Source organism: Lathamus discolor, chromosome 18 (assembly GCF_037157495.1).
Source record: "Lathamus discolor isolate bLatDis1 chromosome 18, bLatDis1.hap1, whole genome shotgun sequence".
Classification (NCBI taxonomy): Eukaryota; Metazoa; Chordata; class Aves; order Psittaciformes; family Psittacidae; genus Lathamus; species Lathamus discolor.
Window position 1 is genome coordinate 2,670,185 of NC_088901.1, and position 27,264 is coordinate 2,697,448.

The 27,264-nt window shown below is 53.5% G+C and overlaps 3 protein-coding genes and 1 long non-coding RNA gene across 8 annotated transcripts; 2 read left to right on the forward strand and 2 right to left on the reverse strand.

The window, feature by feature from the left end:
• The first annotated feature begins 140 nt into the window (after positions 1–140).
• Positions 141–8,937, forward strand: NUDC (nuclear distribution C, dynein complex regulator). Of its 2 annotated transcripts, none has more exons than XM_065697495.1 (9): positions 141–303; positions 1,757–1,834; positions 3,658–3,858; positions 4,231–4,317; positions 4,471–4,584; positions 5,039–5,233; positions 5,793–5,876; positions 6,283–6,401; positions 8,101–8,937. In XM_065697495.1, exons 1-9 carry the CDS (start codon positions 208–210, stop codon positions 8,150–8,152), a joined length of 1,026 nt encoding a protein of 341 aa, XP_065553567.1. In that variant the 5' UTR covers positions 141–207; the 3' UTR covers positions 8,153–8,937. The 2 variants fall into 2 exon arrangements, with proteins under 2 accessions (XP_065553567.1, XP_065553568.1); XM_065697496.1 differs by having other exon boundaries at positions 4,234–4,317.
• Positions 4,234–7,623, reverse strand: LOC136023233 (uncharacterized). The gene is made up of 3 exons (XR_010616530.1): positions 7,426–7,623; positions 7,084–7,199; positions 4,234–6,996 (listed from the first exon to the last, which is right to left on the reverse strand). It is a non-coding gene; the product is annotated as an uncharacterized LOC136023233 (long non-coding RNA).
• A 4,037-nt stretch (positions 8,938–12,974) lies between the features above and the next one.
• On the reverse strand, positions 12,975–21,554 carry KDF1 (keratinocyte differentiation factor 1). 4 transcript variants are annotated; one of them, XM_065697492.1, is made up of 6 exons: positions 21,485–21,554; positions 20,251–20,424; positions 17,173–18,286; positions 15,843–15,917; positions 15,118–15,188; positions 12,975–14,918 (listed from the first exon to the last, which is right to left on the reverse strand). In XM_065697492.1, exons 3-6 carry the CDS (start codon positions 18,266–18,268, stop codon positions 14,874–14,876), a joined length of 1,287 nt encoding a protein of 428 aa, XP_065553564.1. In that variant the 5' UTR covers positions 18,269–18,286; positions 20,251–20,424; positions 21,485–21,554; the 3' UTR covers positions 12,975–14,873. The 4 variants fall into 4 exon arrangements, with proteins under 4 accessions (XP_065553564.1, XP_065553563.1, XP_065553566.1 ...); XM_065697491.1 differs by lacking the exon at positions 21,485–21,554 and adding an exon at positions 21,143–21,426; XM_065697494.1 differs by lacking the exon at positions 21,485–21,554 and adding an exon at positions 21,143–21,426 and having other exon boundaries at positions 15,085–15,188.
• Positions 21,555–26,398: 4,844 nt separating this feature from the next.
• On the forward strand, positions 26,399–26,939 carry TRNP1 (TMF1 regulated nuclear protein 1). Its single transcript, XM_065698003.1, has one exon. It carries the CDS (start codon positions 26,400–26,402, stop codon positions 26,937–26,939), a length of 540 nt encoding a protein of 179 aa, XP_065554075.1. The 5' UTR covers position 26,399.
• Positions 26,940–27,264: the final 325 nt, after the last annotated feature.

Sequence of the window (27,264 nt, forward strand, 5' to 3'; positions counted from 1 at the left end):
ACAGGCGGTTGCTATAGCAACCGAACTCCGCGCCTCGCGTCCCACCCTTCTTCCCACTGATTGGCTAATTCTGCTGTCAATCAGCAGAAAGACGCTCTGGGATTGGTGGATGTAAGACGCACGCCGTTGCGTTTGCTCTTCCGTTGGCGCCGGTTCCGGTTCCGCTCGCCGGTGTGAGGGGTTGAGGCGGGCGGCGCGGCGGGCAGCATGGGGCTGAGCGCGGAGGATGCGGCGGAGCAGGAGGACCGCTTTGACGGCATGCTGCTCGCCATGGCACAGCAGCACCACGGCGGCGTGCGCGAGGTAGCGCCGCCGGCACCGGCAGGCAGCGGCGGGAGACTCTCCGTGGTCCCGAAGGGGAACGGTGGCGGGGGGGGGGGGAGGACCGGGAGGAGAGAGCGGTAAAGGGCGGGAGGGTGGAGGGCCTGGTTTTTGCAGGTGCAGGCGGGGCACACGAGGCACGTGTGCTTCTCTCTCTTCCTCCTACGCGAGCGGCCCGGGCCTGCGCCAGCCCCGGGGAGCGCAGAGGAGCCGGCCGTTAATTAACGGCCTTAATAAGTGGGGATGAGGAGCTTCGGCCTGCGCCCTCGCACCACAACGGTGCAGTGTAAGCAGGGTGACGACAAAGCGGAACACCCGAGAGGAGGCTCGGTTCCTGCCGTCCCCCCCACGTGCCCAACCCCCAGCGTCCCCCTAAGAACTGATGGGGGGGTCGGACTCGACCATGAAGTGCGCTCGAACGTGAATGTGGTGTCCTCCTCGGCGACAGGGCTCTGGTGAAGCACCTCACGCTTCCCTCTGTGCCCCCGGAGTGTTCAGAGCTTGCTTGCTGGAAGTGTGGGACGCATGGGAGTCGTTTAGGGACACAGCTCCTTAGAACAGCTCCGTGTGCTGCAGGGAAACCTCTGGTTGAAGTATGGAGAGGATGGAATTCTTGGGAAATAAAGATAAGCCAAGTCCATCAAGAGTATGGATGTCCATAGGGCTGTTCGGGGGGGCCAGTTCAAAACTGCCAAGTCCATGAGGTATCTGGCAGCCTGATAATTGTAAAAATAAAGAGGTCTTGGGGAAGGGTGAATTTGCACAATTTAAGGGTTTAAGTGTGCAAAGAAGCAAAGTACAGTACATGTGTATATAGAATCAGAATAGTTAGGGTTGGAAAGGACCTTAAGATCATCCAGTTCCAACCCCCCTGCCGTGGGCAGGGACACCTCACACTAAACCATGCCACCCAAGGCTCTGTCCAGCCTGGCCTTGAACGCCGTCAAGGATGGAGCATTCACAACTTCCCTGGGCAGCTCATTCCAGTGCTTTCCTTTTCCCTTCCTTTTCACTCCAGTCTTTTGACTGGAAATCTAAAGTAGCAGAAAACTCAGAGTATTTCAGTTTGTGTACGTGTATAGATGCACATACATACACATACCCACCCGAATTCCTGCCTCAGATAACAGCTTGGGGTGTTGGAGTAGCTGTGTCTCCAAGGTGACCCAACAGTAAACTGCTTGCCCTTCCCTCGTGTCAACCACACAAATGCTTCCTCTGGACACTGGGAATCCCAGAGCTGGATTTCCACAAAAGCTGTTGGATTGGGAAACAGCCACGGGGCTGATTTAAGTATGATCCTGGTACATGGATAGGGAGGATGATGAGCAGAGGATGCTCAAGGGACAGGAGGTGGCTTGGCATGATCTGGTCTCATTGCTCTCTCTTTCTCTCCTCCCCTTCTCCCACCCCCCCTCCCTGTTTCCTCTCCCAGCTTGTGAACACGTTCTTTAGTTTCCTGAGGCGTAAAACGGATTTCTTCACCGGGGGAGAAGACGGAGTAGCAGAGAAGGTAAAAAAACCCAAATCCCTTATGCCACCTCTGTCTGTGCCATACTGAGCCTTCCCTGCCTGAACAGCCCAAAGCATTCCGGTGTGCCTGGGGACACTGTGATGCTGATGAAACACATTGCTGAAGCAAGGTAAAACCAGTTGCCTCTATCTGATTGCTCCTTCAAATGGTACCAATGGTGTGGCAGGTTCTTTTGCCACGCTCTGGCCAAAGGCTTGTTTGGAAAGCAAATCTGCCAGACACACTGACTTAACGGTGACACACACCGTGGTGTTGATAACCCCATGTTACCTTGTTTGTTCATCTCAGAAAAAGCACAAAGTCCACATCTCTGCACAGGCGCCTGCACCTTTGTCTGTATGGAGCTGGGGAGCAAGCCTGGGGGTCCACACTGGCAGCTTGAACTCCTCACCCAGCTCCAGAGTTGAAAAACTCAATTGTTTCCCTGCAGGGAAATAAGATTCAGAGCAGTCAAACATGAACTGGCCAAACTTTCTTAGCAATATACCAGTTGTTCTTCTTCCTGGACTGCTGGAACTCCAGCAAATGGGGCACTGCTGCTGTGCTGAAGATGGTAGGGTAGATGTTAGTTGCTAAGACAGTGTGTAGCTTACTGTGTCTAGTCTTTAAAAGGACAAAATGAAAGCAGGAAAAGGAAGGAAAAGAGGATGGTTGTAAAGTAAGAAGGATGAAGCCTGCTGTCATTTTTCTTTGCCTAAAGAACAAATTTCCCTGAATTCCTGGCCATGCTCCCAGGGAGTGAAACCAGAGTAGCATTTCAGAGATGATGCTGGCTGGTGATTCTGGAGGTCCTGGCTACTGTTGTTGGCAGCTCCATAGAAATCTGTGTCTGTGCCTGTAAAAGGACAGCGTGCCCTTGGGTGGTATCTGTTAAAATGCTGTATGGTCTTCGGCAAAGGTGCTCAATGCAGTATCTCTGACACCACAGTAACTGCACCAAGAATGGAACAAACTGCTCCTCTGAAGCAGAAATACTTTGTGTTGGTTACAAAACTCCAAGGTGTGGATACTTCGAGTTGATTTGGGAAAGAAGTGAACCCTCCTGAAAGTTTCTAGGGTATATATAAACCAGCACCTGACCCCCCTGGCTGAGAAATCTCTCCACTTCCTTTTCTTGGGTTCTATCTACATTGTTTTCTGGAGCAAACTTCAGTTCTCATACGTGCTGCTTTGCACAGTGCCCCTGGTGTTATCAGCCATGGGGCAGTTGCTCTGGCTTCCTGCCTATGTACTCAGCTTCGCTGCTGAGCAGTAGAGCCCTTTGCATCAGAGACCTTGACATTTTGCTTTTCATAGTCACAACAACATGAGAATCGGGACTGGATTTATGTAGGAACTTGCCCCTGAGTGTAAACCATTGAGCTTTTCAAATGTTTCTCCTCTAAAAGATGGCACCAAGTCTCCCATCTGGAAAAGCCCAGTCATGGGAAAGGTGAGAAGTAGGTAAAAAGCCTTGGATCTGGTGTCTCTGTTCTTCCAGCTGTGCTGTCCTAGATGGAGTAGCTGTCAAATGGCTGGGTTAGGCATCTGCTCCTCCTGGAACTGCACAAAGGGCAGGACGAAAGGAGGACTGTTATTTCCCTGTTATTTCCATGAGAATCCCTGTGTAAGGAAGAACTAGGAAGGGCTACACTGAAATACTCTAAGTTTTCTGCTACTTTAGATTTTCAGTCAAAAGACTGGAGTGAAAAGGAAGGGAAAAGCCGCAACATCTACAGATGTTCTCAGTAAACTGAGTTGGCTTCATTTGGGTTTGAAAAAGTAGTGGTTTAACCCGCTTTGGTGCTGTTCCTGTCTTTCAGCTCATCACAGACACCTTCAACCATCATAACAAACTGGCTCAGAAGGAACGGAAGGAAAAGAAGGCTCGTCAGGAGGCAGAGCGGCGCGAAAAGTCGGAGCGAGCTGCAAAGCTTGCTAAGGAAAAGCAAGAAGCAAACGAGCCAAGGATTAAGGAACTTACAGATGAGGAAGCAGAAAGGCTGCAGCTGGAAATCAACCAGGTAAAAGCGATGTCTGGTGCCTGCAGGTACCATTTGGGTCATTTTCACTGGCCTGCGTGTAGTTCTGGTAGCAGTGAGGGGTTAAAATGGCTCAGACTTGTTCCTTCGCAGTGTCAGCTGTCAGCCTGGGCTCAACCGTTGCATTGTAGCAACAACCTCTGCTACAGTCATCCAAAACTGTGAGGACCAAGGGAATCCTCCCCTTGGCAGTACTGCTTTCCTGTAACACTGTTCTAAGGGCTAAAATTTCTTCAGTGCAGGTCTTGAGTCCTGCTCTGTGGTTTCAGCTGAAGAGGTTGAGGCCACCTAGTGTCAGATCAGCAAGTAACACAGTGCCAACTTTTGGCTGAGAGTGTTTGTTCTCTTTTTAAGCAGAAGAAAGAGGCACAAGGACAGGTTAACAGTGTCCCATTGAAACGCTCGGAGGAAGAAGGTGAATCTTCAGATTCTAACAAACAGGTAAAGCTCATTTAGGGGCTTTATTTTAGGCTGGGAGAAATAAGTTCCTGGACAACCTTGAAAAATTCTTTGAATGGGAGGGGGTGCCCAGTCTGGCATTCTTTAAGAATCACACACTTAATTCCACACTTTACACCTTAAATTGTTGCTTAGGAAACAGATGATGAAGAGGAAGATGAGAAGGACAAAGGAAAACTTAAACCCAATTCTGGCAATGGAGCTGACCTTCCAAATTACAGATGGACACAGACTCTTTCAGAACTTGATGTAAGTGTTGCCTTAGTACCAGGATCTGAGGAATCTGAGATAGGGACTAAGAGCAGGTGCTCTAAGAACAGTGGAGTCAATGCCCCGGATCTCAGCTGTCTATGGGACACTCTTAGTTGTACTTAACAGCAGCATTTCAATAGCTGGGAGAGAGCTTGGTAACTAAATCAGATTCCCCAGAAGCTGTAGCTAACTTTACTAAACTATGGTCTTGTTTTATCAAGACATTAAAATCTGCTTCCCTTTTATGGTCCCTTTGAATTATTGGCCATCTTGCTGCCAAACTTACTCTTGCATCCTTTTACCTCCCACTCACTCAGTACCCCAAGGAAAATATTCCATGTTCTGCCTTACTCTGGTGAAACCAAGGCAGAAAGTCTTAGAACAGTAGCATGAGAGGGTGAGGAGAGACTTCACTGCTCAGCTCCTGAAATTTGCTTTTTGTCTATTCCAGCTGGCCATCCCTTTCAAGGTGAACTTCAGGTTGAAGGGGAAGGACATGGTGGTGGATATCCAGAGACGGCGCCTCAAAGTTGGCCTGAAAGGCCATTCGCCTGTCATTGATGGAGAGCTTTTCAATGAAGTGAAGGTGGAGGAGAGCTCCTGGCTGATTGAAGATGGCAAAACAGTCACTGTGCACCTGGAGAAGGTAAAGCAGAATGAACTGGAGAGGATTTAGACTTGTCTGCCTCTTCCGTGATAAAATTAAGAGTCTGACAAAACCTGTGAAAGCCCTGGGCTTTGTCAGCTGAAACAAGAACCATGCTTATCCTTGGTACATGGTCAGGGCTACTGCTGGAAGTGGGGTTTTGCAGGTTCCCCCTGTCTTCAGCCTAACTTCATGCTAGTCCAGGATATCACATTGCTCAGTTGGAAGGAGATCAGTCGTTTTAAAGTTGTGCCTTAATGGAATAATGCCATGTTTTGACATCTGTTAGTGACATGAAAACCCAAGGACAGACCTTATTATTATTGTGTCCCTTCTGGGCTTCTCCAGGCAATTTGATTGTAATCCCATTTATGTCATGCCAAAGGTGACATCTGACATGCTCTCAAGTTTCCCAGTTGTGGAAAATCAGGCTACCTAAAGTGGTTCAGAATGAAAGCTGTACCCTTTACCCATGTTCAGATTTTCCCTGTGACTGAGGTATAAAATTCCTAGAGCAAGCCCAAGAGAAATAAAATACTTTTGCTACTTCATCCTTCAGATCAACAAGATGGAATGGTGGAACAAACTCGTCTCCACAGACCCAGAAATCAACACCAAGAAAATTAATCCAGAGAACTCAAAGGTAAGAACTCCCTTTGTTCTACTGAATGGAGCCTTCTCACGTGAACTTAAGTGCTTCCAAAACTCCAAGTGAATGAAGCTGAGTTTATAAATTAGTTGTCTGCATAAGTATTTCTGCAGCCTTTGCACACAGCAAAGCATAACATCAGTGTGTAGAATCATTAGGATTTGAAAGGACCTTAAGATCATCGAGTTCCAACCCCCTGCCACAGGCAGGGACACCTTCCACTGGAGCAGGTTGCTCCAAGCCCTGTCCAGTCTGGCCTTGAACATTGCCAGGGATGGGGCAGCCCCAGCTTCTCTGGGCAACCTGTATTTGTAACCTCTCTATTCATGTTCTTTGCAAGCAGGGTGTATGTTCAGGTTGAGAAAAGTTATTCACTTTTAATCAAAACCCTTGTTTGTAGTTGTCAGACCTGGACAGTGAAACTCGCAGTATGGTGGAGAAAATGATGTATGATCAGCGACAGAAATCCATGGGCCTCCCCACATCTGATGAACAGAAGAAGCAAGACATCTTGAAAAAGTGAGTAGACCTCATTAATTTGTGGGGTTTCCCTTCCCCAGGCTCTTCTCCTCTTCCTCTTTGACACAAATACGTGAGCAGAAAGCAGGTTGGCCTTCAATCCCGCCTGTGTTCACATCTGCAGTTACGTAGGCATTGAATTGTTGGCCAACCACCAGTGTCTATAAAAGCCCATGGGGGTAGAAAGCATAACGGGAAATTCTGGGAATAGCCTAGCTCTGGAATTATCCTAATCTGCTTTCAAGTCCAGAAAGCATGTTTGGGACTGGAGGTCCCATCTCTACTGAACTTTAACATGGTCTTGATTGTGTTCTAATCTCCCTCTTCTCCATAGCCCAGATAATCTCCCCTCCCTGCAGAGTTGCCACCAGAATGCTGTCTCCAAGCCAATAGCACTTTTATGTCTTTATTGCCCTGTTTGGCACAAATGCACCTTGGCAGGAAGGTTACTCACAGAGCTCCCAAGGCCGTGTGGGGAGGTGTGGAGGCAATTCTGGGTCAGGCAACTTCTTCAGCAAGTGCAAACCCACAGCTTATCTTAGGTTGGAAGGAGGATCAATGTCGCAGGCCTGATACCTCTTCTTCCTTAGCTTACCTGTAGTGGCAGAAGCTTTGCTCTGATCAGTGCACTGAGTACAGCATAGGGTGAAGCTGCTTTGGGGCAGAGGCCACACTTCCTTACTGCCTGCATGTTGAGTTAGTGGAGTGGGAGGTAGCCCTGTCCTGCTGGGAAGTCCGCATGCAGGATGCCTCGCTGGCAGGGTCACTTGTGCAGTGCTCTGGAGCTGGGCAGGTTGGCTGGCGAAGAACAGAGAGGACGTATAGACTTTGTTCAGGCCAAAGTAGACTCAGTGACACCCAGGGGGGTCCTAATCTCTGCCTGTGAAGCCCATCTTGCTGCTAAAAACGGACACTGTTCTCGCAGCACCTATTTCCATGGAAGTGGAAAGTGGAAATGTTGTGGTGGTGGTCCAGGGAAAGCCACGAGATGAGAGCACAGAGGAAGACAGAGGCCTGCCCTTACTTTGTGCATGGATCCTCCATCTGGTCCTGTGCTGTGTCCCTTGGTGAACTGCAGGGCAGAGGAGGAAGCCAGGAGCTTCTCCGTGCACGGATTACTCCCGATCACTCAGAGGCACAGTGTGTTGTTCTCAGAACCTTCTGATGTGGCAACCTGAGTCCAAATACTCCTATCTGCTGGCATTGCAGTACATGTGAAATCAGGTTGCCCTTAGACGGAAACCAGGTTTCTCTGGTCACGTCCTTCATGAGTTTTCACTGTCATAGCACTGGAGATACTACTCCCTGTGCCCCCAGGAATGCTTAAGTTAACAAGTTTGATTTTAAATCATAATCTGCTCTCACAATCTCCCCTCTGCCCTGCAATCTCTCATTCCTGCTACGTGTCTGTCTGAGAGGTAACAGCTAAAGGGTGTGCGTTTGATAATTAATAGCTTCCCTGTGTCTGGACTTGCTGACCTTAATGGCTGGTGGGATTTCTGATACCATTGACCTGAGGAAAAAGGTTGTAGTATGGGATTGTCCCCCAAGGAGCTCAGTCCCTGCCCTGCAGGGTGTGGGGACAAAGCAAACTTGACAATGCAGGAAGCAGGGATGCCTTTTCCCCTCCCGGCAGCCAAGCTGTTCTGTGGCTCCTGCTGACTCAATACTCATGCTCTTGTCTTTGTTTTCCTTGCAGGTTCATGGAACAGCATCCAGAAATGGACTTTTCAAAAGCTAAATTCAACTGAGCCCTCCCCTTCTACCCCCTCTTTCAGTCAGCCCATTGAATGGGGCAGGATACATATTGCTGGACATCCCTTACCTTGGGCAAGTAGACACTTGAGCATCCCCACCCGAGCTTGCAGTGGAGGCAGCTTCACAAAGTCATCCTCAGTTGTCCTGTGTTGAGCAGAACACAAGGCTGCAGCAGCTCCAGTCGAAACCATCTGAGACACTTCCCAAAGGGCAGTTAAGAGAGAAGGAGGGGATAGAGCAAAAAGGGAGTTAGAGCAACAGGAGCCAGACTTGAGAGGTTCTGGGACTTGATGTATCACTTAGCTTTGTCTCCCGGCTCTTCTGAGCTGCTCATGCACTCTTTGCCATTGCAGTTTGGCAGTAGGTACTCCTGAGTTTTTACTCCCTTCTCATCAGCTTCCTGCTCTTCTGTGAAAACAAGGGTCAGTTTAGTTTGTAAAATAATTCTCCTGCCTCCTTGGTAAGGGAAAACACCGGTCTAAAACCACCAGCTATTGCAGTGGAGACACACTGTGCTTCTCCTTTGCTGCTGCTTCTAGTCTGGACGGGTTGATCTACTGCCTTATGGTAAGGGAAGGCTGGGGAGCCTGTGGTTGTGGGCAGGGGAGAGGATGGGGGGATGTTCTTGCTGGGACTGTGTCTCCTGCCTCTTTCCCAAGAGCCTCTTCCCCTGCTGACAGGCACTGCTGTTTCCTGAGCTCCTGCTGCCAAGTGGCATTTCTCTGCATGTTCATATCGTGTTCAACTGCAGTGCAACATAAAGGAAAAAAGTGGCTTATTTCCAAGTAGAGCGTGTGGTTTCTCCTGCAGGGGTGTGAGCAGGGAGGGGGCAATGTCTCCAGGCTCCCTGCCCTTGACTGTGGTGCCTGCCTGACCTAGGAGAGACATTTGGAGCCTCGTGTCTCACTCCTGAGTGCTGATGAACTCCAGGCTCCACTTAAACACGAGGCTGACCAAAGCCCATTGCTCCAAGCCCTACTCTCCACGTAGCAGCACATGACTGTGCTGAGGAAGCCACCCTTGCCCCAGGTCTCCTTTATGATGAGCTAATAAGGAAAGTCCTTTGCGGACTACCCCAGATCCCTGCTGCTGTGGTTCTCGTCTCTGCCTCCCTGAAACATTTCCACCTCCAGCCAGAGGGAGTGGGCACAAACAGCTGGAAAACCGGCTTGGGCGAAGTCCAGCCTGGCATTGCACCTGCCTGCTCGGGTTTAGGGCTTTTTTCTACACAATGGGACATTGTCTGCATTTAATCTCCCAGTTTTATAGCCTCTTCAGATCAAAACCCAGCACCCACCCAGGGGAGCAGTGACCTTGTGGGTGAGGAAGGACCCAAGTTGGGATGGCTGCGCCGGGATCCTTGTGCCTGTTCATCTTACAACTGTGTTTTGGCCATGATAAAACAACAGTGCCTTGAAAGTGCTTTGGCCGGGGGTGAGGGTACCTGGCAGCGTCTGGGCTGCGCTGGCGGGGGTGTGATGAGTTTCACCCTGTTCTCAGCTATGTGAAAGCACTGCTACTGCTCCCTGGTGCAGCTGGAGATCAAGGGGAGCCGGCTGGGCTCTGTTCCTGCAGCAGGATCCAGGACTGAAAACGGAGCCAGTTCTACACTGGCACAGTTCATGGCAGCACCCTGAGCCCAGCCTGAGCTTTGTTACTTCCTCTTCACCACCTCAGCCCTGTAACCAGCACTAGAAACCCTGAGCCTGACCTGATCTGCTTGCTGCCATGAACCAGTGGGTGGCAGGTACATGGCGTTGTGGTGCCTGTGCTGCTTGGGGAGCTCCTTCTGTGTCCCCAAAGCCAAAATCTTGGGTCCTCAGTCCCTGCAGGGTCGTGGCTCAAGGTGTGCTCACCAGTGGTCAGGGTAATGGCATCTGTGACAATCCACATCTGCCCATTCAGGCTGGTGGCACTTGCAGGGGGCAGGCTGGGAAGCACCTGAGAGCAGACAGAGCGAAGACAGGGAAGAGGCAGTGGCAGGAGCCCCAGAGGAAGCAGAGAGGGAGGGTTTGGGGGTAAAGGAATGTCATTTGGCCTTCCAGGCAGGCCAAGGGAAAAGGCAAACAGCCCTGGGAGGACAGGGCCAGCACTGTGGCTCCAGACCCGCTGCAGGTGAATGCCCGGGGCTGTGTTTGTGATCCCAGGTTGATCCCAGCACTACCCCTGGACTTCAACCCTTCCAGCCAGCGGAACAGAAGGTGTTTCTCCTGTTGGCCTTGTGGTCTGCAAACATCCAGCTGCCATTGACCTTCCTGCAGGCCAAGGGGAATCAAAAGCACCCTTTTGCTTCTCAAGGAGAGTTTTCCCTGGAATAAATCATGCCAGGCAGGACAGCTCTGGTCTGAGAAGCTGCAGAAGTGGCTTAAAGCACAGCAAGCCCCATCTCAGTCTGAGTTACTGGAGACCACAGCAGGGAAACACTGAGCACCACTGGAAACCCAGCCCTGCAAATCCACTCATCTCTGCTGGCGCCTTCCCCTCCCAAGGCCCAGCAGAGCAGGGAAGGTCCCTTTGCCTTCCTACACCCAAGTTAAGTCACCTGGAGAAGCCGTTTGGGTGCTGCCACCCGCCGGAGCCACGGCAGAGCACAGCCCAGAGCTCCTCCACTCGCCTGGCCCCTTCACACCTCCTGTAAGAGCAATCCCTTGAAGGGCTGCAGGCTCTGCAGAGGATGTTCCATAAGGTAAAGGGTTCTCCCACTCTTTCCTTCTGCTCTCCTCTCCAGCAGCTCTTGGCTTAGCTTCCCTTAATGACCACTGCAGATAAGACCATTTGCGGAACAGCCCAGACTGCTTTGGAAAGAACAATAAAACAGCAAAACCCCAACGAGGGAAACAGAGGCACTGGGTACTGAACATCACCACGTAACTGAGGAGAAGCCACAGCTCCTGTGTTACTGCCAAGGCTGTAAAGAATCAGTGTCAATCCATCCACTAACTCCTAAACGCACTGAAATCAATAGCGCAGGGTGTAAAGGGGAGATAGATTGATTTCTTTAGCACTCAACGAACCGTTCCCAGCAGTTACTGATCCTGGCAGGGGGGTGCCTTGGGCTGCTCCGTGCATTGGATCCTACTGAAGCCACTAAAGAGCAGCACACCCATGGCATGGCGAGGACACTGGGTCTCTGGAGAGTCTCCTGGCAAAACCAAGCCCAATAAAACTCAAGCAACGTCTTCAGGAAAAGAAAGGTGCTGAGTCAGGTTCCCAGAAGGAAGTACCGGGGTGGAAAGCGCATGTTTACATGCACACAGCCGGGTAAAGCCCGCTTGTGTTTGCAAGATCCCCACAACCAACCCCTGCCAGGTCACTGCAGAACACTCACCAGTGCAAAACCCACCGCAGCAGCAGCCCAGGCAGCTTGGTCACCACAAACACAACCTTCAGCAGACAAAACCCCTCTGTGGGTTCACTCCATGTGTGGCTGTGAGCAAGAAACCCCATGATCCACGCAGTGAACTCGGGAGCAGGAGAGCTGGCCACAGCGTTACAGCTTGAAAGGCAAAGCTTTCCGATCTTACCAGGAATTGCAGTGATCCCACAGCAGCAGTTTGGCAGCAGTGTTTTGGGGCAGGGGATGAGCTGAGAGCAGAGCTGCACTGAGCAGGGATTGGACTCAGGTTCCTCAGAAACAGCCTCTTGCCAAGGATTTGATGGGCCCGAGAGAAGCAGAAGCAATGCTGTGTGCTCCTCAGGTCACTTTGGTCACTGCAGTGAGTGCTGAGGGCAGACACCCTGCTTCCAGGAAAAGCACTGGAGGGGTTTAGAGAGGAAGGGCAGGCAGAGGGCAGGAAAGTGTGGCCCAGGCTTGTCCAGGGAACTAGCAGGGAAGTTTAGGAGCAGATGGGGACAGCAGAGCAGCCGTGGCACGGCCACATCCCCACACAGGCTGCTGGAGGTGGACCAGCAAGCTGCTGCCGGCAGCCTCTGCTCCATGTTCCTGGGGCCCCAAGCAGCTGGTTCGAGGGCTCCAGGTGCATCTCCTCTGGAGATCCTTCCCAGACAGAAAGAAGCATTTACCTGGTTATGGCTTTGAAATCCTTCCAGGAAACACATCTCACACAACTGCAGTGGGCTGTGCCTGGTGCTGATAGGTGGCTTGGTTTAAGAGAAGCAGGACACAACAGGCAGGGGACCATGTGAAGAAGGACTCAAGTTTGGGGTCAAGTCTTCTGCCTGTCTGCATGGACCAAAGAAGTCCATAACAGACTACACTTCAGGAAAACAAAAAGGGGTTAATGCCAATTCTTCACCCTATCCACCCTCTTCTGCCCGGAGATGTCCTATGCACCAAGGGGAAAATACCCACCACAACCACCTCCCTGTGTCCTCTGCCCACGGAGGGAAAGGGAAGGTCAGTGGCAGGGAATGGGGCTCTGCAGGTCATCAGCTGAGATCCTGCAGTGAAATTAGTGCAAAACTGGTCCTTCAGGTCACAGGGGCAGAGAGTGAGCCAACCTCCCCCCTGCAAGTGGATCCATCCAGGCCAGCAGCCACTCCAGAGCCTCTATTAATGACTGAGCTCAGTTCCAGCATCACCGCTCAGGGAAGGTCCAAGTTTCCCTGTGTGCAAACAAGCACTTCCCAGCGGCTCCTTTCTTTGCCCCTAGCTTCCCTGCGTGCACCAGCCCACGACGTTCAGCCTCTGAACAATCAATCCCCCTGGGCACACGCTGCCCAATGGACAAAGATACCTTTGTCCACGTGCTGCTGGGAAAGCAGGGATCAGCAATGCCCTGTGCAATGCTCCTGGCCTGGCCCAGGCTCCCCCTCAGCCTGCTACCAGCAGGAATGCAAGAGACACAGCACAGGTAAAGAGCACATCGTTCTGCTTTATAAAAACGACCAACTCAGACATTTAAGGCCAAGGAGTGCAAAAGAATCCCGTAAGACACCACAGGGGCACCAGCTTCAGGGACCATCCAGTTGAGAGTCTTCCTCTTCGTGAGGTTTTTGGGGGGTTTGGGGTGTTTTTTTTTTGCAAGCTTAATCCACCCACATTCACTCTTCATACAAAGACTAAACATGAAAAATGTGCTATTGCATCTGTAATGGCGATTGGCAGCTCTTTGCAAGTCCATCCTCAGCCCTCGTCTCCAAAGCTCAGCGCACAGAGCTGCATGTCAGTGTGACCCATGCTGACGCCTCAGTGCACAGGTTGAAGTAAACTGGTCCAAATACATACGTACAAATCCATTCAGAAGCAGGAAGCCAAAGGGGTCCATCGGTAGCATTTGGAAGGAGGCGACCAAACACGGCTCCTCTGGGAGTCCTGGCCTGGCTTCAAGTCTCTTTCTTGCATCAATGGGGTTCTTCACAACCCAACAAAGCAGGGAGGGGAAGGCAAATCCAAGTCTCAGTCTCTCCCCTTTATTTTCAAAAGCTCTCTCCGCCAGCGTCCCCAGGTGTGGGCTTGGTCATGTCCATGATTTATGAAGGCATGCTCAGGAATGAGCAGGTCACAAAACCAGGCTCCAACAGGCACTTGAACCATTTCAAAGGGCTTTGGCTGGTTAAATAAGCCTGGCTGCTCATGTGAGGAATTAAATCCTTTCCCTCCCTAGCAAACCATTTGAAAAGTAATCACAGGCTAGGAAATAAAGGCACAGTTTAGTTCAATTCAGGTACAAACCCATGGTCCACACCAAAGCACGGGGGCTATTTTGGTTTCCCTCTCCCCCAGAAACCAGTGGGTGCGTTTATGCCATGGCTGGTAAATACAACTGAAGTGTTTTCTGCTCACATCCAAGGGCACCTGAACGGATAAACAAGTCCCATGGCTTCACCTTGTTTGCTTTCTGATAAATATCCAAGTGGTAACAGCAGTAAGATAGAGCTTCCTCCTGCTGCAATGCTGCAGCCCTCAAGGCCAGCTGGCACTGTGCCCTCGGGGTGGCAATGCCCCATCTCCTGCTTCTGACCAGCTGGAGCAGAGCAAAGGGAAAGAGAAGGCACTGAAGGGCAGTTCCTCATGGACCCCCGGAGAAGCCCTGAAGGGATGCTTCCCTCTCAAAGCAAGAATAGGCAAACAGCCCCGTGCCTAACTACAAAACCCATTCAAAATGAAGCAACTTTCCCTCTGCTGCCATATCCCAAGTGCAAGGCTGGCCCAGCAGCCAGTGTGATGCCAGGCAGAGGGCTGGGCAGATGAGTGAGGAAGAGCTGGCAGGTCAGCCCACACCTGGCAGTGACTGCACAGCTGATCCCCGTGGTCTCCTTGGGAAAGGGGATGCCTGTGCAGGCATCCCACCCCTCTGTGACTGGCACTATCTCAGGAGACACGGCAAGAGGCCAGAGATTAAATGAACCACTTTACCGGAACCTTCTCATACAGTGCAGCAGAAGATGACACCACTAAGGGTGGTCGGTGGGGAAAGAGGCAGATCTGACTTCTGCAAGCACCATGGATAAAGGACTTCAATGTTTTTGGGACCCACCCAGCTACTTTAAATAGAGATTTGGGTCCCTGGAGAGTAGGTGCTCGGTCCTCAACTCAGGATCAGCACAAACACAGAGACACCATCCAGTTCTGCCCTACCCAAACTCAGTTCTGCAATGCCAGAAAGCAAGAACTGTGCAACAGATCCTCAAAAGCAGAGGAAAAGGGCTGGGCCATAGAGGTTGTTGAAGCTAAACATGAAGTATGGAAATCACAAAGGCACAAGATATTTGATACTTCCTTGTCCATCATCTCTTCCCTGGGCACACGTTTCACCTCCCAGGTTCATCAGCTCCACAGTTCACTTCCTTGATGTTCTATATTGTCCAAGAAAAAATAAAAATCCAGTGAAATCTAGAGAGCAGGAGAAATTTGGCTTCAACAAAGGATCAGGGTGGATTGGGGGGAAAAAAGTAAGTGGCATAGCACACTCCATATTGAAAGAGGAGAAAACCGATAGCAGCAGAGCCTTGGAATGCCTGCCTGCTGCTTGGGTCCTTTTCCTTAACAATACACCTGAAGCAGAGGTGCCCCGGATGAGTCAGTCTCTGTGTCTTGGAAAGAGGAATCTCTGCTTGTTGGAGAGCCTTGGAGAGGAAAGAGAAGAGATGGTGCCATTAGACAGCGTGAACTGTAGCAGCCTGGCAGTTAGGCAAGCATCTGCCACAAAGGCTTTGTGTATCATGAGGGAGGAGAAAGCCACACAAAGCCCACAGGCAGGGAGCAACCCTGCCTGTATTGTAGCCATCTCCAAGGACAGATCTGTTATTATGCAGGAGAAAACTTGTCTTTTAGCCCTGGGCTGCTCTTTGGAGTGGAGCACGTATGCCGGGAGGATCAGAGCTCAGGGGACAGCCCATCACCCTGTCCTGCTTCCCTTTTGCACAGTTCCTTTTGTTCCCGGTGTAACCCAGCTGTGACCTTAGCCAGTCACACCCCAAATACAGCCCCACAGACACCCCAGGACAGAATGCTCTCAGGCCAAGCACTGTGCATGGACAGAGATCACCCCATACTTGGGTTCTATTCTTTTCCAGCACCCACCGACCCAGGCAGTCTTCTGAGCTCCCTTCATGCCCAAAGCTCAAGAGAACTACTCCCCTTATGCTAACCTAAAGAGGCAGGCGTCAGCCCAGCCTCTGAGGGTGAAAACTGGAAGGACAGTGTAACATGGGACACCCAGGGCATTCCCCTCAATCCTGTGATGCCTCTGCAATGAAGACCCTGGTCAGCTACGTTACCTGCACTGCTGTGTCGCCTCATGTTCCTGGCTATCACATCTGCTGATGTTTCTTCTGATATCTGCACGTCCAGATCTGGAATGAAAACCAAGAGGGGCTGAGACAGGAAAGGATGGGCCGCTGTGACTCAAGACTGATCCCAGTCAGGGAATACACAGGGCTCAGCTTGGAAGGCACCACCCTCGGGTAATAGGAGAGGTAGAGTCCCATTCTTCAGACTGCTTCCACCATTGTCTTGGTAATCTGAGCTTTGTAGTTCTTAAATACCAGGAAGCAACAGCAGCCTTAGTGCTAAACCACCCAGTTTCCTCCTCCGTTACTTCTGGACCTCTCCTCTCCCCCCTCACTGAGCTTTCCAAGGTCTTTCTAAAACAAGCTCTCTTACAAGCTGTTCTGGAGGTCAGTGCTCCAGACCAGGAGGAAAGCATCCCTCAAACAGCCAGGAAGCACTTAGGCTATGGCAGCAGCCCTTCCTTCCTCTCTGCAGGGATATCTACTGTCAGCTCCTCATCCACTGTGTGGAGGAAGTCCCAGCTTCAAGGAGGCTCCCAGTCACAGTATAGTCTAAGGGTGGCATTAGCAAAGAGCACTGGTAGCTCGCGGAGAGAGGCAGCTGAGTAACTGGACATCCTCAGGCACAAGCCAGCTCATCTGGTCATACCAGTTAAGTTTGACTCAGTCTTTCTGCCCAGCTTAGAGGTGAGGAGGAAAGCAGAATCATTGCAGTAGCAGCAGAACTTCTATTGCTCAGCACAAACTTCCTTGACAGTGAAAGATACTATCTAGAAAGCCCCAACACAATGACTGGTGAGAAACAGAGGTCTCCAGTAATACATAAGGACCTTCATTCACACATCCCAGGAAGAAAAGCCCAGCCTGAAGACAGACACCAGCTTTCATTTCTGCTCCATTGTCACATCTCCATGGCTTTGATAAAATGAAAAGCCTTTCAGTATCTAAAGGGGCCAACAAGAAAGCTGGAGAGGAACTTCTTACAAGTGAATGTGAGGACAGGATAAGGGGAAATGCCTTTAACCTGCAAGAGGGGAGATAGAGATGAGCTCTTAGGCACAAGTTCTTCCCTGTGAGGGTGCTGAGGCGCTGGCACAGGGTGCCCAGAGAAGCTGTGGCTGCCCCATCCCTGGTGGTGTCCAAGGCCAGGTTGGACACAGGGGCTTGGAGCAAGCTGCTCCAGTGGAAGGTGTCCCTGCCTGTAGCAGGGGTTGGAGCTGGATGAGCTTTAAGGTCCCTTCCATCCCAAACTACTCTGTGATCCCATGAAAATAACCCTCTTGTTCTGAAGTGGTAGCACCAGGGAAGCCACACGTACCATCCTGGCTGATGACCATGGACTCCAGCATGGTTTCATTCCCGCTGTCTGGTGCATTGCCTCTGCTGGACTTCTCCTCATGGCTCTGGCTGGTTGGGATAGAAATATGGGGCCGGACTCTGCTTTTCCGGGTGCTGATGCGAATGATGCCTCGGACCAGCCTGCATTCAGCATCCTGCTCATCCAGGTTGTAGTCCTGAGTTATGCTATTGATGAGGTCCGAGATCTTGTTGGTCTTCTCCAGGAAGACAGTGTCTGATGTGCACTTGGCTAGCTCATCGATCTGGTGGACGCTGAAGAGCTCCGTCAGCTTCTTGAAGATCAGGACATCAATCTCCCTGCTGGACATGGAGCCATTCAGCTCGCTGATGTCCAGGTCAGATTCGTGGAAGGAATAATACTCCTCCGAACTCCGGTGGCTGCTGGGGAGGGGTGGCTTTTCTATGCTGTTCCTGAAGGGCTTCTCTGGCAGCAGCTCTTTGCAGCATGAATCTGATTCCAGGTGGTGGCTGGGGCTCCTGTTTTGATAGACAGGAATGCCCTTCAGTTTCACATCTGGGTAACTGAAACTGCTACCCATGCTGGACTTTTTGATCTGGTTCCCATTTTTCTCAGTGGGAGAGACATTGGCAGGGCTGTTTGGCAGTCGCCCATTATAATCTCCATTCTTTCCATCATCAGTGGAGGTCTCAGTGGGCCCTGGATAGGGGATACAGACACTGCAGTCCTGAAAGCAGCCCCCACAGGTCACTATACAACAGAAAACAGCCTTGTATGTGTTCCAGGCCTGAGACAGAGAGGAACAGCAAAAGCTCTGGTTTGGGGGAGCCTCTGCTGTACCAGAAATAAAGGTAATTGTTTCTGCCTCTCTCCCATTGGAGTCTTTGAGATCAGCTTTGCGACCTTTCCTATCCCGCATCTGCTGGGCTCTGCTGCGGCCCTGTTTGATTTCAGGTGTAGAGCCACTGAACACCTCCAAACTGACATCTGTCTCCTTGGATGCCCTGGTCCGCAGGGGCACAGCCTCCTGGTAGGACCGGTTCAGCTGGCGGTGGCTGTTCAGCTCGTGGGGGAGTCCTGTTTTCCGGCCCAGCATGGCTCACTGCTCAGGCACCTGCAGAACAAGAAGGTCTCAAGTCAAACAAAGGATTCATCACCAGTTTCACCTTAGCAAGCTGCTGATCAACAGAGAAGAACCCAACATTCAGATTCAGTGATTCCCCAGTTTGATAGTCCCATTATTTACAGAAGTATTTTGCACTAGGATTCACACTGCTCTCACTTGCATAGGGAGGGGATCCAGCCTGGGCTTCAGGGTTCTCCAACCGTTCAACTTTGCTGCTTCCTTTCAGGAGAGGCTTCAATTAAAAGAACTGTTTTAAAAGGACTGGTTTTTAAGACATAAAAATCCCTGTATCCTTCAGAAGAGGTTTCCTCCATGCAGCTGGAAGACTCAGGCTTCAGAGCAATAAATGAGCATCACAGCCATAGGTGGAGCCAGTTGACAGGCTCCAAAGGGAAAGTATCTTCTTTTAGACGACTTCCCCTTTGTCTTGCATTCCTTAGGATTAAGCTGGGCCCTGACAGTGTCTATCCATTTCAAAACACACCATGCCCAGGAGGAGATGACAAGCAATCAATCATTATGCAAGCTGCCAATTCAGACTCCAGATTATTCAATGCTATTTAGAGGGTTTAGCAACAGCAGCGTTACTAACACTAATGATTTTTGCTAGTCATGCTAAGGCCAAGTTATGCCAAAGGCTTTCCTATGAAAACTGATGTCTTCATCTGGATTAAAGAGAAAATCTTGTCATCAAGTCACTCTCAAATCAAGCCTCACAGGAGCAAAACCTTCACAAAGCCCTGCTACAGAAACCCTACCAGCAGCCTATGTGCTCAACCATTCTCACTGGCTAACACAACAGCCCCAGCTCTGCGCACAGGAGTAAACTGTGTTTACACACTGTCACACTTGAGCTCCACACATCCATCAAGCAGAGCTTGGCACATTTTATCTCCCTTTACGAAGGAAACTCAGCACTGGGTGATGGAAACTCGCATCAAGGCTGTCACCCTCCACTACTCCTATTGCTGCTGCTTTTAGCCCAGACTGTGTGGGGCCCTAAATTGCTCACAGTTTCTAAGCCTCTTGGCTAACACTGCTTTCACCCCCAAGAGATCCTTTTAAATCCTAATTAGGCTAATTAATACGCAGTGAAACCCCAGCCATAGCTTATGCAGTTTTGGACTTTCCCTGCTGTTCTACTATGCACTTTCTATAGGGCACCCTAAGCATGAATATATACCTTTATCCTATCTTGTTAGAGCACTGCCTCCTTTTCCCTTTTTAAAAACAAATAGTCACATTTTCCACACAAAGAAGCAGGCTAGAGTGAAAGCCAGGCAGTTACAGCACACCACTGCTATCCAGGAATGCTTTGGCTCCATTAGCCTACAAAAATCCGCAAGCAATGCATGTCCCAGGAACTCCCTTCTGCACATTCCTGGACAATACGTTAAATATAAAAGCCCCGGACACTCCAGTTCCAGTGCTGAGCAGGCAGAGCTCCCTCGACTCAGCATCAGTGGAGAGTTTTGATTGCTTGCAGGGCTTTTACCTCAGCTTCATCAGTGTTGTAATGCAGTTTAAAATGCTCTTAATACCATGGCCTCATCAGATTTTAATGCATGCACTGCACAATAACAACCATTTATATAACAATATATAACATTCTGACATTTCAGAGCATCTCTGACACAGGGAGGAGCATTATCGCAGCTCTGCAGAAAGACACCTGCAGGCACAGAGATTAAACCTCTTTCCTGACATTGCACAAACCCCCGGTGGCATCAGAGATGCTTCCGGCCCTGAGCACTGAGCTCGCCCCATTCCCTTCCCTTCTTAGCTCAGGTTGCTGTGACCACCAGCTCACACCTTGGAGGAGTTCCCCAGGAGCACAAAGACACAATACCTTGATCCAGCAGCAAGGGACTGGTCTGAAACCTGGAGCCCACTGCTTAACACAGCCCTAAAGAAAAGCTCTGACTGAAATCCACGGCCGAGTTCACACTCACAAGGTCGGTGGGAGTTTTCTCTGGTCTCACGCAGGCACTGGCTGTGAAGAGTGAAGATCCTCCTGAAGAACTTGAGCATCTGCTTCAGAAGAACGAGGAGGGACTCCCGAAGAGTTTGCGCATCTAAGAGTTAGCCGGGGTCTAAGATCTTCATTGTTCAGAGGACAGGCTTTCCTTTGAGAGTTTGGAAAAAGCTAAATTACATACTGAATCTACTTAACAAAGTCACATCGTTTGCCAATAACCACACTGCCATTGTTAGGGACTAGGGAAGCAAGAACAGTAACAGGTACCTAAATTCAGGATACAAGACACAGCTTATCATAAATAGATGGAACCATCAAGAAGTGGTTTCTAAACAGCCTTGCTAGATGCTAAAAGCCACTCCATAAAGCTCTCAGACCCCTAGCTGCTCTGCTGGCACCGGGCAGCAATAGAGACCCTGGCCTAGAGGAACATTGATCTGGCTTCTTCCCTGTGCTGCTGCCCCCTCTCAGCTGAGCCTACCTGCGATACAAACAGCCCAGACAAGGAACTGCCTCTCGCCAAACGCTCCCCTGCACCCCCAGCCCGAAGCAGCCCCTGTTCCAGTTGACAACAGGACTCCACTTCGGTGCTGCCCCTTCCTCCTCACTAACGGAACGCGGCGGTGGGGGGGGGGGGCTAGCCCCGCCTGGGCCCCAGGCAGAGCCTGCTCTGCCCTCTCTGGGCCGCCGCCATCCTCCAGACGGTGGGTTTTGGGCAGAGGAGAAGCTGGCAGCAGAGAACAGCGGGCGCCGGGGGGAGCCTCCCCTCCCCGCCGCGCTCCCCATCAGGGTATCAGCTCTGCAAAGCCAAGCCGACCCCAGGAGGGACCAGAGAGAGACCCAACACCCCCCGGCAGAGCTCCTACCGACACCAGCCTCGCGGGGCGAGGGCCGGGAAGGCCCCAGAGCAGGGAGGGGATCAGAGCGGGGGGGAACAACGACAGCAGCGGAGCGCTGGGGGGGCTGCTCCTCAGCCGCCAGCCTCCCCCGGCCCGGGGCGCACGGACACGAGAAGCCGGTCTTGGCTGGGGTGGGGGGGGAGGCCTCGGGGGTGCCCGCCCCTCCCGGCCGCGGCCTTCTGCTGCCCCCGGGGCGGGCGGCCCCGCCGGGGTCAGAGCCGAGCGGCGGCGGGGCCGGGGCCGGGGTCGGAGCCGGGGGCTGAGGTTGAAGTCGCGGCCGGGGCCCGGCTCCCCCCGCCCCGGCGTTACCTGCGAGCGAGCGAACGGCGCCCGGCCCCTCCTCACCTGGCCCAGGTGAGCCACGTGACCCGGCCCGACGGGCCGCCGCGAGGGACAGTAGAGCGCGGACGGCGAAGCTGCCGCGGTCCGCTCCGCGCGGGGCTCCCCAGGTGGGACCACGGTCCCCACAGAGCCCTGTCCCCACAGAGCCCTGTCCCCCTAGAGCCTCATGCCCATGGAGCCCTGTCCCCATGGAGCCCTGTCCCCATGCAGCCCTGCCACCGTGAACTCTGTCTCAAAGCATTCCGCTGCCCGAGGATCCTCATCTCCAATTGTCTGTGTTCCAAACGGTCCCCGTGTCCGAGGGTCCTCATTTCCCAGGATCCCTTGGATTGCCTTCCCCAGGGATTCCTGTCCCCAAGGTCCCCATCCTTAAAGTCTTCATCCCCAAGGGTCTCGCTCCCCAGGGATCCCTGTGAAGGCTTCCTGTTCCAATGGATCGTCATCGCCAAGGATCCTGTCCCAAAGAACACTTGTCCCTGAGGATCTTATCTGAAAGGATCCCTGTCCCCAAGAGTCCCAATCCCCAGGATCACCCCAGTCTGCCCTGCATTGTTCCTCATCATTTTAACTCCTTCCCTGTGTTGCCTGCACCAGGCAGCACATCCCTGCCAAGGGACATGCAGTGACAGGCACGGGGTGGCCACATCCCTCCCCTAGTGTCCCATGGGACCTCTGCTCCATGGAGAGCATCTCACCTGGGCCTCCCTGCGTGCTGCCTGCAGGTTTGGGTGCCTCTCCCTGGAACATGTCCATCCCAGAAGAACCTTCATCCAGGCCATGTTCAAGTACATTGACACCCCTAAAGCCTCTGGCCATCCCTCCTGCCCCCCCCCCAGCCCTGCTCTCCAGCCTGGCCACAGCCATGAATGGGCCTGCACCCCTCATCTGGGGTGATTTCATCCTCCATGCTCAGCACCCCACAAAGCAACAACGTCATCCATCCCTTCTCCTGCTGGGAGAAGTTCCCCTGAGGACAGCAGTGGCATAAGGGAAGTACAAGCTGCAGTGATGCCCAGTGCTCCCCAGGAGCTCAGCCCGTCCTGTTTGCTGCCGCTTGGTGACTCAGTGGTTCTCACCACAGAGCTGATGATTCACTCTTGGGGTCGGATCCTTCCTTGAAGGGTTGGAGGAAAGGAAGGAAACCAGGAGGGGAAGCAGGCAGGGAAGGAGCCTGGAAGAACACGGCTGAGCATGGAGGCTGCAGCCGAAGCAGAGGCGCTCGGCTCAGAAGCATCAGCCAGTTTCCAAGAGGAAGGAGGAGAGAGAGAAATCAATCTGAGTGATGGTGCCAGTGCCAAGCAGCTCATTCCTTTTCTGAAGGGCAGGAAGACCACATTTATGTACTTAAGCCTCTGGCACAGGAACGCTGTACTTACATGCAGCTGGTGTCATTTCCCTGGCCAGGCTTTCATTTGTGTACCACACAAAGCACTGCTTGGAAATCCATCTTCTCCTCTACCAGGTGCCTTGAGCACAGATCCCAGCCATAAAACCTCTCCCTGTGCCACCCCATAGAGCTTGGCACATCCAGGATGAGCTGGGCAGCACAGTGTGTCCCCCTGAGCCAAGCACCAGGCTGCTTAACGCCCCTCAGCTCCTGTGTCACCTCCCGGCTGAGCTGCCGCTGTGTTCCAGAGCTTGCTGCCGGGACCAGGATGGAGCTGGGTCAACCCAGAAGTCCTGGGGCTTAAACCTGAAAGTCTGATGCAGGATTTCTTCCCTTAAACTGGGCCAGAATAAGAGAGCAGCGGCTGGATCTCCCCTGCCTGGGAACTGGGACACCTGAGGGAAAGCTTGCAGAGACACTGGGAGAGATGGCACTAACATTAATGATTTACATCCTATAATGAGGCTTTGCTTTTCTGGAGCAGATCCCAATGCAGGGTTTTAAAGAGGCTCAAAATCAGAGGCTATTGCACAGCCCTCAACTACATCCTCCTGCAGGGCTGCCCTAACCTGGGGCAGAGCACAGCCAATGAGGGGCTGGCTCCACATCCCTGGGGGAATCGTAGAATGGTTTGGGTTGAAGGGACCTCAAAGCTCCTCCAGCTCCAACCCCTGCCACGGGCAGGGACCCCTTCCACTGGAGCAGCTTGCTCCAAGCCCCTGTGTCCAACCTGGCCTTGAGCACTGCCAGGGATGGGGCAGCCACAGCTTCTCTGGGCACCCTGTGCCAGCGCCTCAGCACCCTCCCAGGGAAGAGCTTCTGCCTAAGAGCTCATCTCAGTCTCCCCTCGGGCAGGTTAAAGCCGTTCCCCTTGGCCTGTCCCTACAGGCCCTTTTCCCAAGCCCCTCTCCAGGTTTCCTGCAGCCCTTTCAGGCACTGGAGCTGCTCTCAGGTCTCCCCTTCAGGAGCCTTCTCTTCTCCAGGCTGACCCAGCTCCGCTCTCTCAGCCTGGCTCTGGAGCAGAGCTGCTCCAGCCCTTGCAGCATCCCCATGGCCTCCTCTGGATTCATTTGCTTCTCCTCAGGGCTTCAAGTCCTTCTCCTCATGGACCCCAGAAGATGGGCAACTAGTGCTGGGCCGGCTGTGGGGTGCAGCCTGGTGCCCCATCCCTGCTGTCGGTGCCTCCACATGCAGCTGCAGGGTGCGCAGGGTCGCTGCCAGGGAAGAGAGAACAATGCTCTCAACTGAGCTTTTGCATCAAAGAGGTTTATTCTGAGCACTGCTAATTTCAGACTCCGTTGCTAAATCATTAATAGCTCGTCAGCTCAGGCAGGGCCCGCAGCAGCACAGGAGGGTGTCAGGGACTTGGGTTGTGACTTAAATCTGGAGGGCATGGGCATTTCCTGCATTTCTCTATGATTTGCCTTTACTGGGCTCTGTTCATCGAGCAGGATGTGCTATTGACAGCCTGGAGACACAGTCATTGTGGGGGCCTCAGCAACACCCCAGCCTTCCTGCCCAACATCCCCAGCCCATCTGGCCTCGTCTGATCTCTGAAATTCCTTCCCAGGCATAACTGCTCCCTATCACCATTTCCTTTTCTCACTCTGGGCGAGGGACAGGAGCTGGAAAGGTGATGAGGTCCCTCCGAGCTCAGCGATTCTGAGATTTCGCTTTGGGGGAGTGGGAGAAGTTCACTGCAAGACAGACCCCAGCCCTTTCCCCCCTTGGGGTACTCTCGGGGGTCCAGGTTCCACTGAAACAGAGGAAAAAATCAGAGAGGAGAATGTTCTCTTTAGTACTTGCCTGTCCCTACAGCTTCTTTGGGTTGGAGGCAGGGGGAGCAAGAGCAGAGCTTTGACCCTGAACCTATGATGATGCAGCATCAAACCTCACTTCATAGCAGCATTTACACTGGTAACATGAGGATGGTTCAGCCTGGACTTCAGCTTTCTTACAGCCTGACATTCAGCCTGGAGAGCAAATGTCTTGGCCGTGGAGCAGGGGAGATGCGGTGGGAGGTGGGGGACAGGCAGGGAAAGGACAAGCTGGCAGTGGGGGCCGGGAGCGGTGACGCAGCAGCCTCTGACGCTGCTCCGGTGTCTGGCAGACGTGTGGCAGTGCTGGCAAGAGCACGAATGCAACACAAAGCACAAGGGATGGGTTTTTTTTTTCCCTCATAAGGTAAGGAAAACAAAGCTGCCATCAGTCCACGTGGGACGGGGGTGTTCATCCATCGCAGGATGGACACAGCTCTGCCGGGAACAGCTTTAGGCTGGGGTGGGTTTTTTGCTTTTCCTTCTGTCTGGGGGTGGGATGAGACTTCGGCACCTGGTTCCCATCACCTCTTTTATCCTCTCTGCCGCTCTGCTGCGGGTACAAGCAGACGTTACCCCACGCACCTATGTGAATATGCAGCCATTGAGCGTGACATCCCCACAGGAGGAACCCTGAAAACCAGGCTCCTCGGGGGAGCAAGGTGGCAGCAGCACCCTCCTGCTCCACCTCCCTCCCACTCTCAGCTCTATTAACACTGAAATGATAATGACATCGGCAACGACGTTGCTGTGACAGTCATGCAACCAAGGACGTGCTGTCCTGGTGCTATGTCCCCTGAGCCCCAAGCACTGGGACATCCCAGCCACAGCTGGGGGGGGGGGACAGGGGCTGCTCTTGCCTTTTTCCCTACCCTATGCTGGCTGCTGGGCCACCAGCAGCCCCCAGCCAGCACAAGGAGCTTCTTCAGCTGCTTCTCCCAGGGGCTGCAGGCTTGAAACCAGTAACCCATCCCAGTTCAGCCTCTCCCCCAGCCTTTCCCAGTAAATCTCTCCAGTATCCCTTCCTCGCCCAGCCTTTCCCACTAAGCCTCTCCAGCTTAAGCCTTCCCAGCCCGGCCTTTCCTAGTGACCCCCCAATAACCCTCTCAACCTTTCTCAGTGATGCCCCTAAGGGAGGGCAGTTTCCCGCTGCCACCGGGATGGTCCTATACAAGCCTATACTGAGCCTAGGGCTGTGAGGGTGTCAATACCCGAGCTGTGCCCTATCAGGCTATACCGAGCTCAGGGCCGGTGCTGTACTGAGTCATACCGAGCCCGAATCCATGACGGTGCTGGTTCTGGCGCTGTACTGGGTCGTACGAAGCCCGCAGCCGTGCCAGTGCCAGTCCGTATCGAGGGCAGTCCAGTTCTGTACTAAGCCGTATAGAGCCCGGGGCCGTGATGGTGCCAGTAGCTTGCCGTTGTATCGAGCTGTACCGAGCACGAGCCCGTGACAGTACCGTACCGAGCCATACCCAGCCCGGTGCCGTGCCGGGCCATACCGATCCCGAGCATCCCCTGTACCGAACCGCACCGGGTCGGGGTCGTGTCCCCATCGTACCCCCCCTTCCCGTGCCGGTGCCGGAGCCGCCCCGTTGGGGCTGAGCCGCCCGTAGCCGGCGCCGCCCCCGGGTATATAGCATCACCGCGGCGCTGCCCCGCTCCCGATCCCGTTCCCATGGCGGCGGCGGCAGCGGCGGATCCGAGCCCGGGTCCGGGTGCGAGTCCGACTGCGGGCAGCGAGCAGCGCCCCGACCGCGGCGGTAGCGGCAGCACCACCACCAGCACCAGCAACACCACCGGCGGCGGCGGCGGCGGCGGCGGCGGCAGCAGCAGCCCCGGGTCGGTGGAGCTGGCTGCGGCGCGGCGGCGGCTGGTGGCGGCGGAGGGGCGGCGGCGGGCGGCGGCGGAGCTGGAGGGCCGGGTGCTGCAGGTGCACTGCGCCCTGCGGCACGCCGAGCTGCGCCTGGCCGCCCGCGCAGAGGCGCTGGGCCGGCTCGGGGCCGGCGTGGCCCAGGCTCAGCTGGCGCTGGCGGCGCACACGCAGCGCCTGCAGAAGGGGCTCCGCCGCCGGCCCCGGCCCCGGCCCGCCGCGCTCCTGGCGGCCGCCCGCGCCCTCCGCAGCTGCGTGCCCTGGGCCCCCGCCCGCTCCCGCGGGGCCGCCGCTCCGCCCGCTGCCGCCCGCCGCCTGCCCGCAGCGCCCCGCAGCCCCGCCTAGGGACAGGGGTGCTGGGGCGGAGGGGGGGGGGGGCACCCAGCGGGGTCCGTTAGAGGGGCGTAGGGAGTGCGATGAGGTGGGGACCTCTGGGTTTGGGGCGTCCCAAGGGGAGCCCAGCGGGGTCTGGGCTCCTTGAGAGGGTCCTGGGCAGTCTGGTGACACAGGGACCTCTGGGTTAGGGGGATCTCAGGGCGACCCTACGGGAGCTGGGGGACCCCGTGGGGTGTGGGAACCCAGCGGGGTCTGGGGAATCTGATGGGCTGGGACCCAAGGGGTTTGGGGGTCCCAGAGGGATCCTGCAGGACGGAGGGGTATGGGGGACCCA

Bases quoted from the DNA above. Each gene is read 5' to 3' on its own strand.
- NUDC (XM_065697495.1), top strand. From the start codon at position 208: ATGGGGCTGAGCGCGGAGGATGCGGCGGAGCAGGAGGACCGCTTTGAC. The intron at 3,859-4,230 runs GTAAAAGCGATG...TCTCTTTTTAAG, and splicing joins TGCAGCTGGAAATCAACCAG to CAGAAGAAAGAGGCACAAGG. The intron at 4,585-5,038 runs GTAAGTGTTGCC...TGTCTATTCCAG, and splicing joins AGACTCTTTCAGAACTTGAT to CTGGCCATCCCTTTCAAGGT.
- KDF1 (XM_065697492.1), bottom strand. From the start codon at position 18,268: ATGCTGGGCCGGAAAACAGGACTCCCCCACGAGCTGAACAGCCACCGC. The intron at 15,189-15,842 runs GTAACGTAGCTG...TTCCTCTCCAAG, and splicing joins GAGGCGACACAGCAGTGCAG to GCTCTCCAACAAGCAGAGAT. The intron at 14,919-15,117 runs GTGTATTGTTAA...TGGACAATATAG, and splicing joins CCGGGGCACCTCTGCTTCAG to AACATCAAGGAAGTGAACTG.
- TRNP1 (XM_065698003.1), top strand. From the start codon at position 26,400: ATGGCGGCGGCGGCAGCGGCGGATCCGAGCCCGGGTCCGGGTGCGAGT.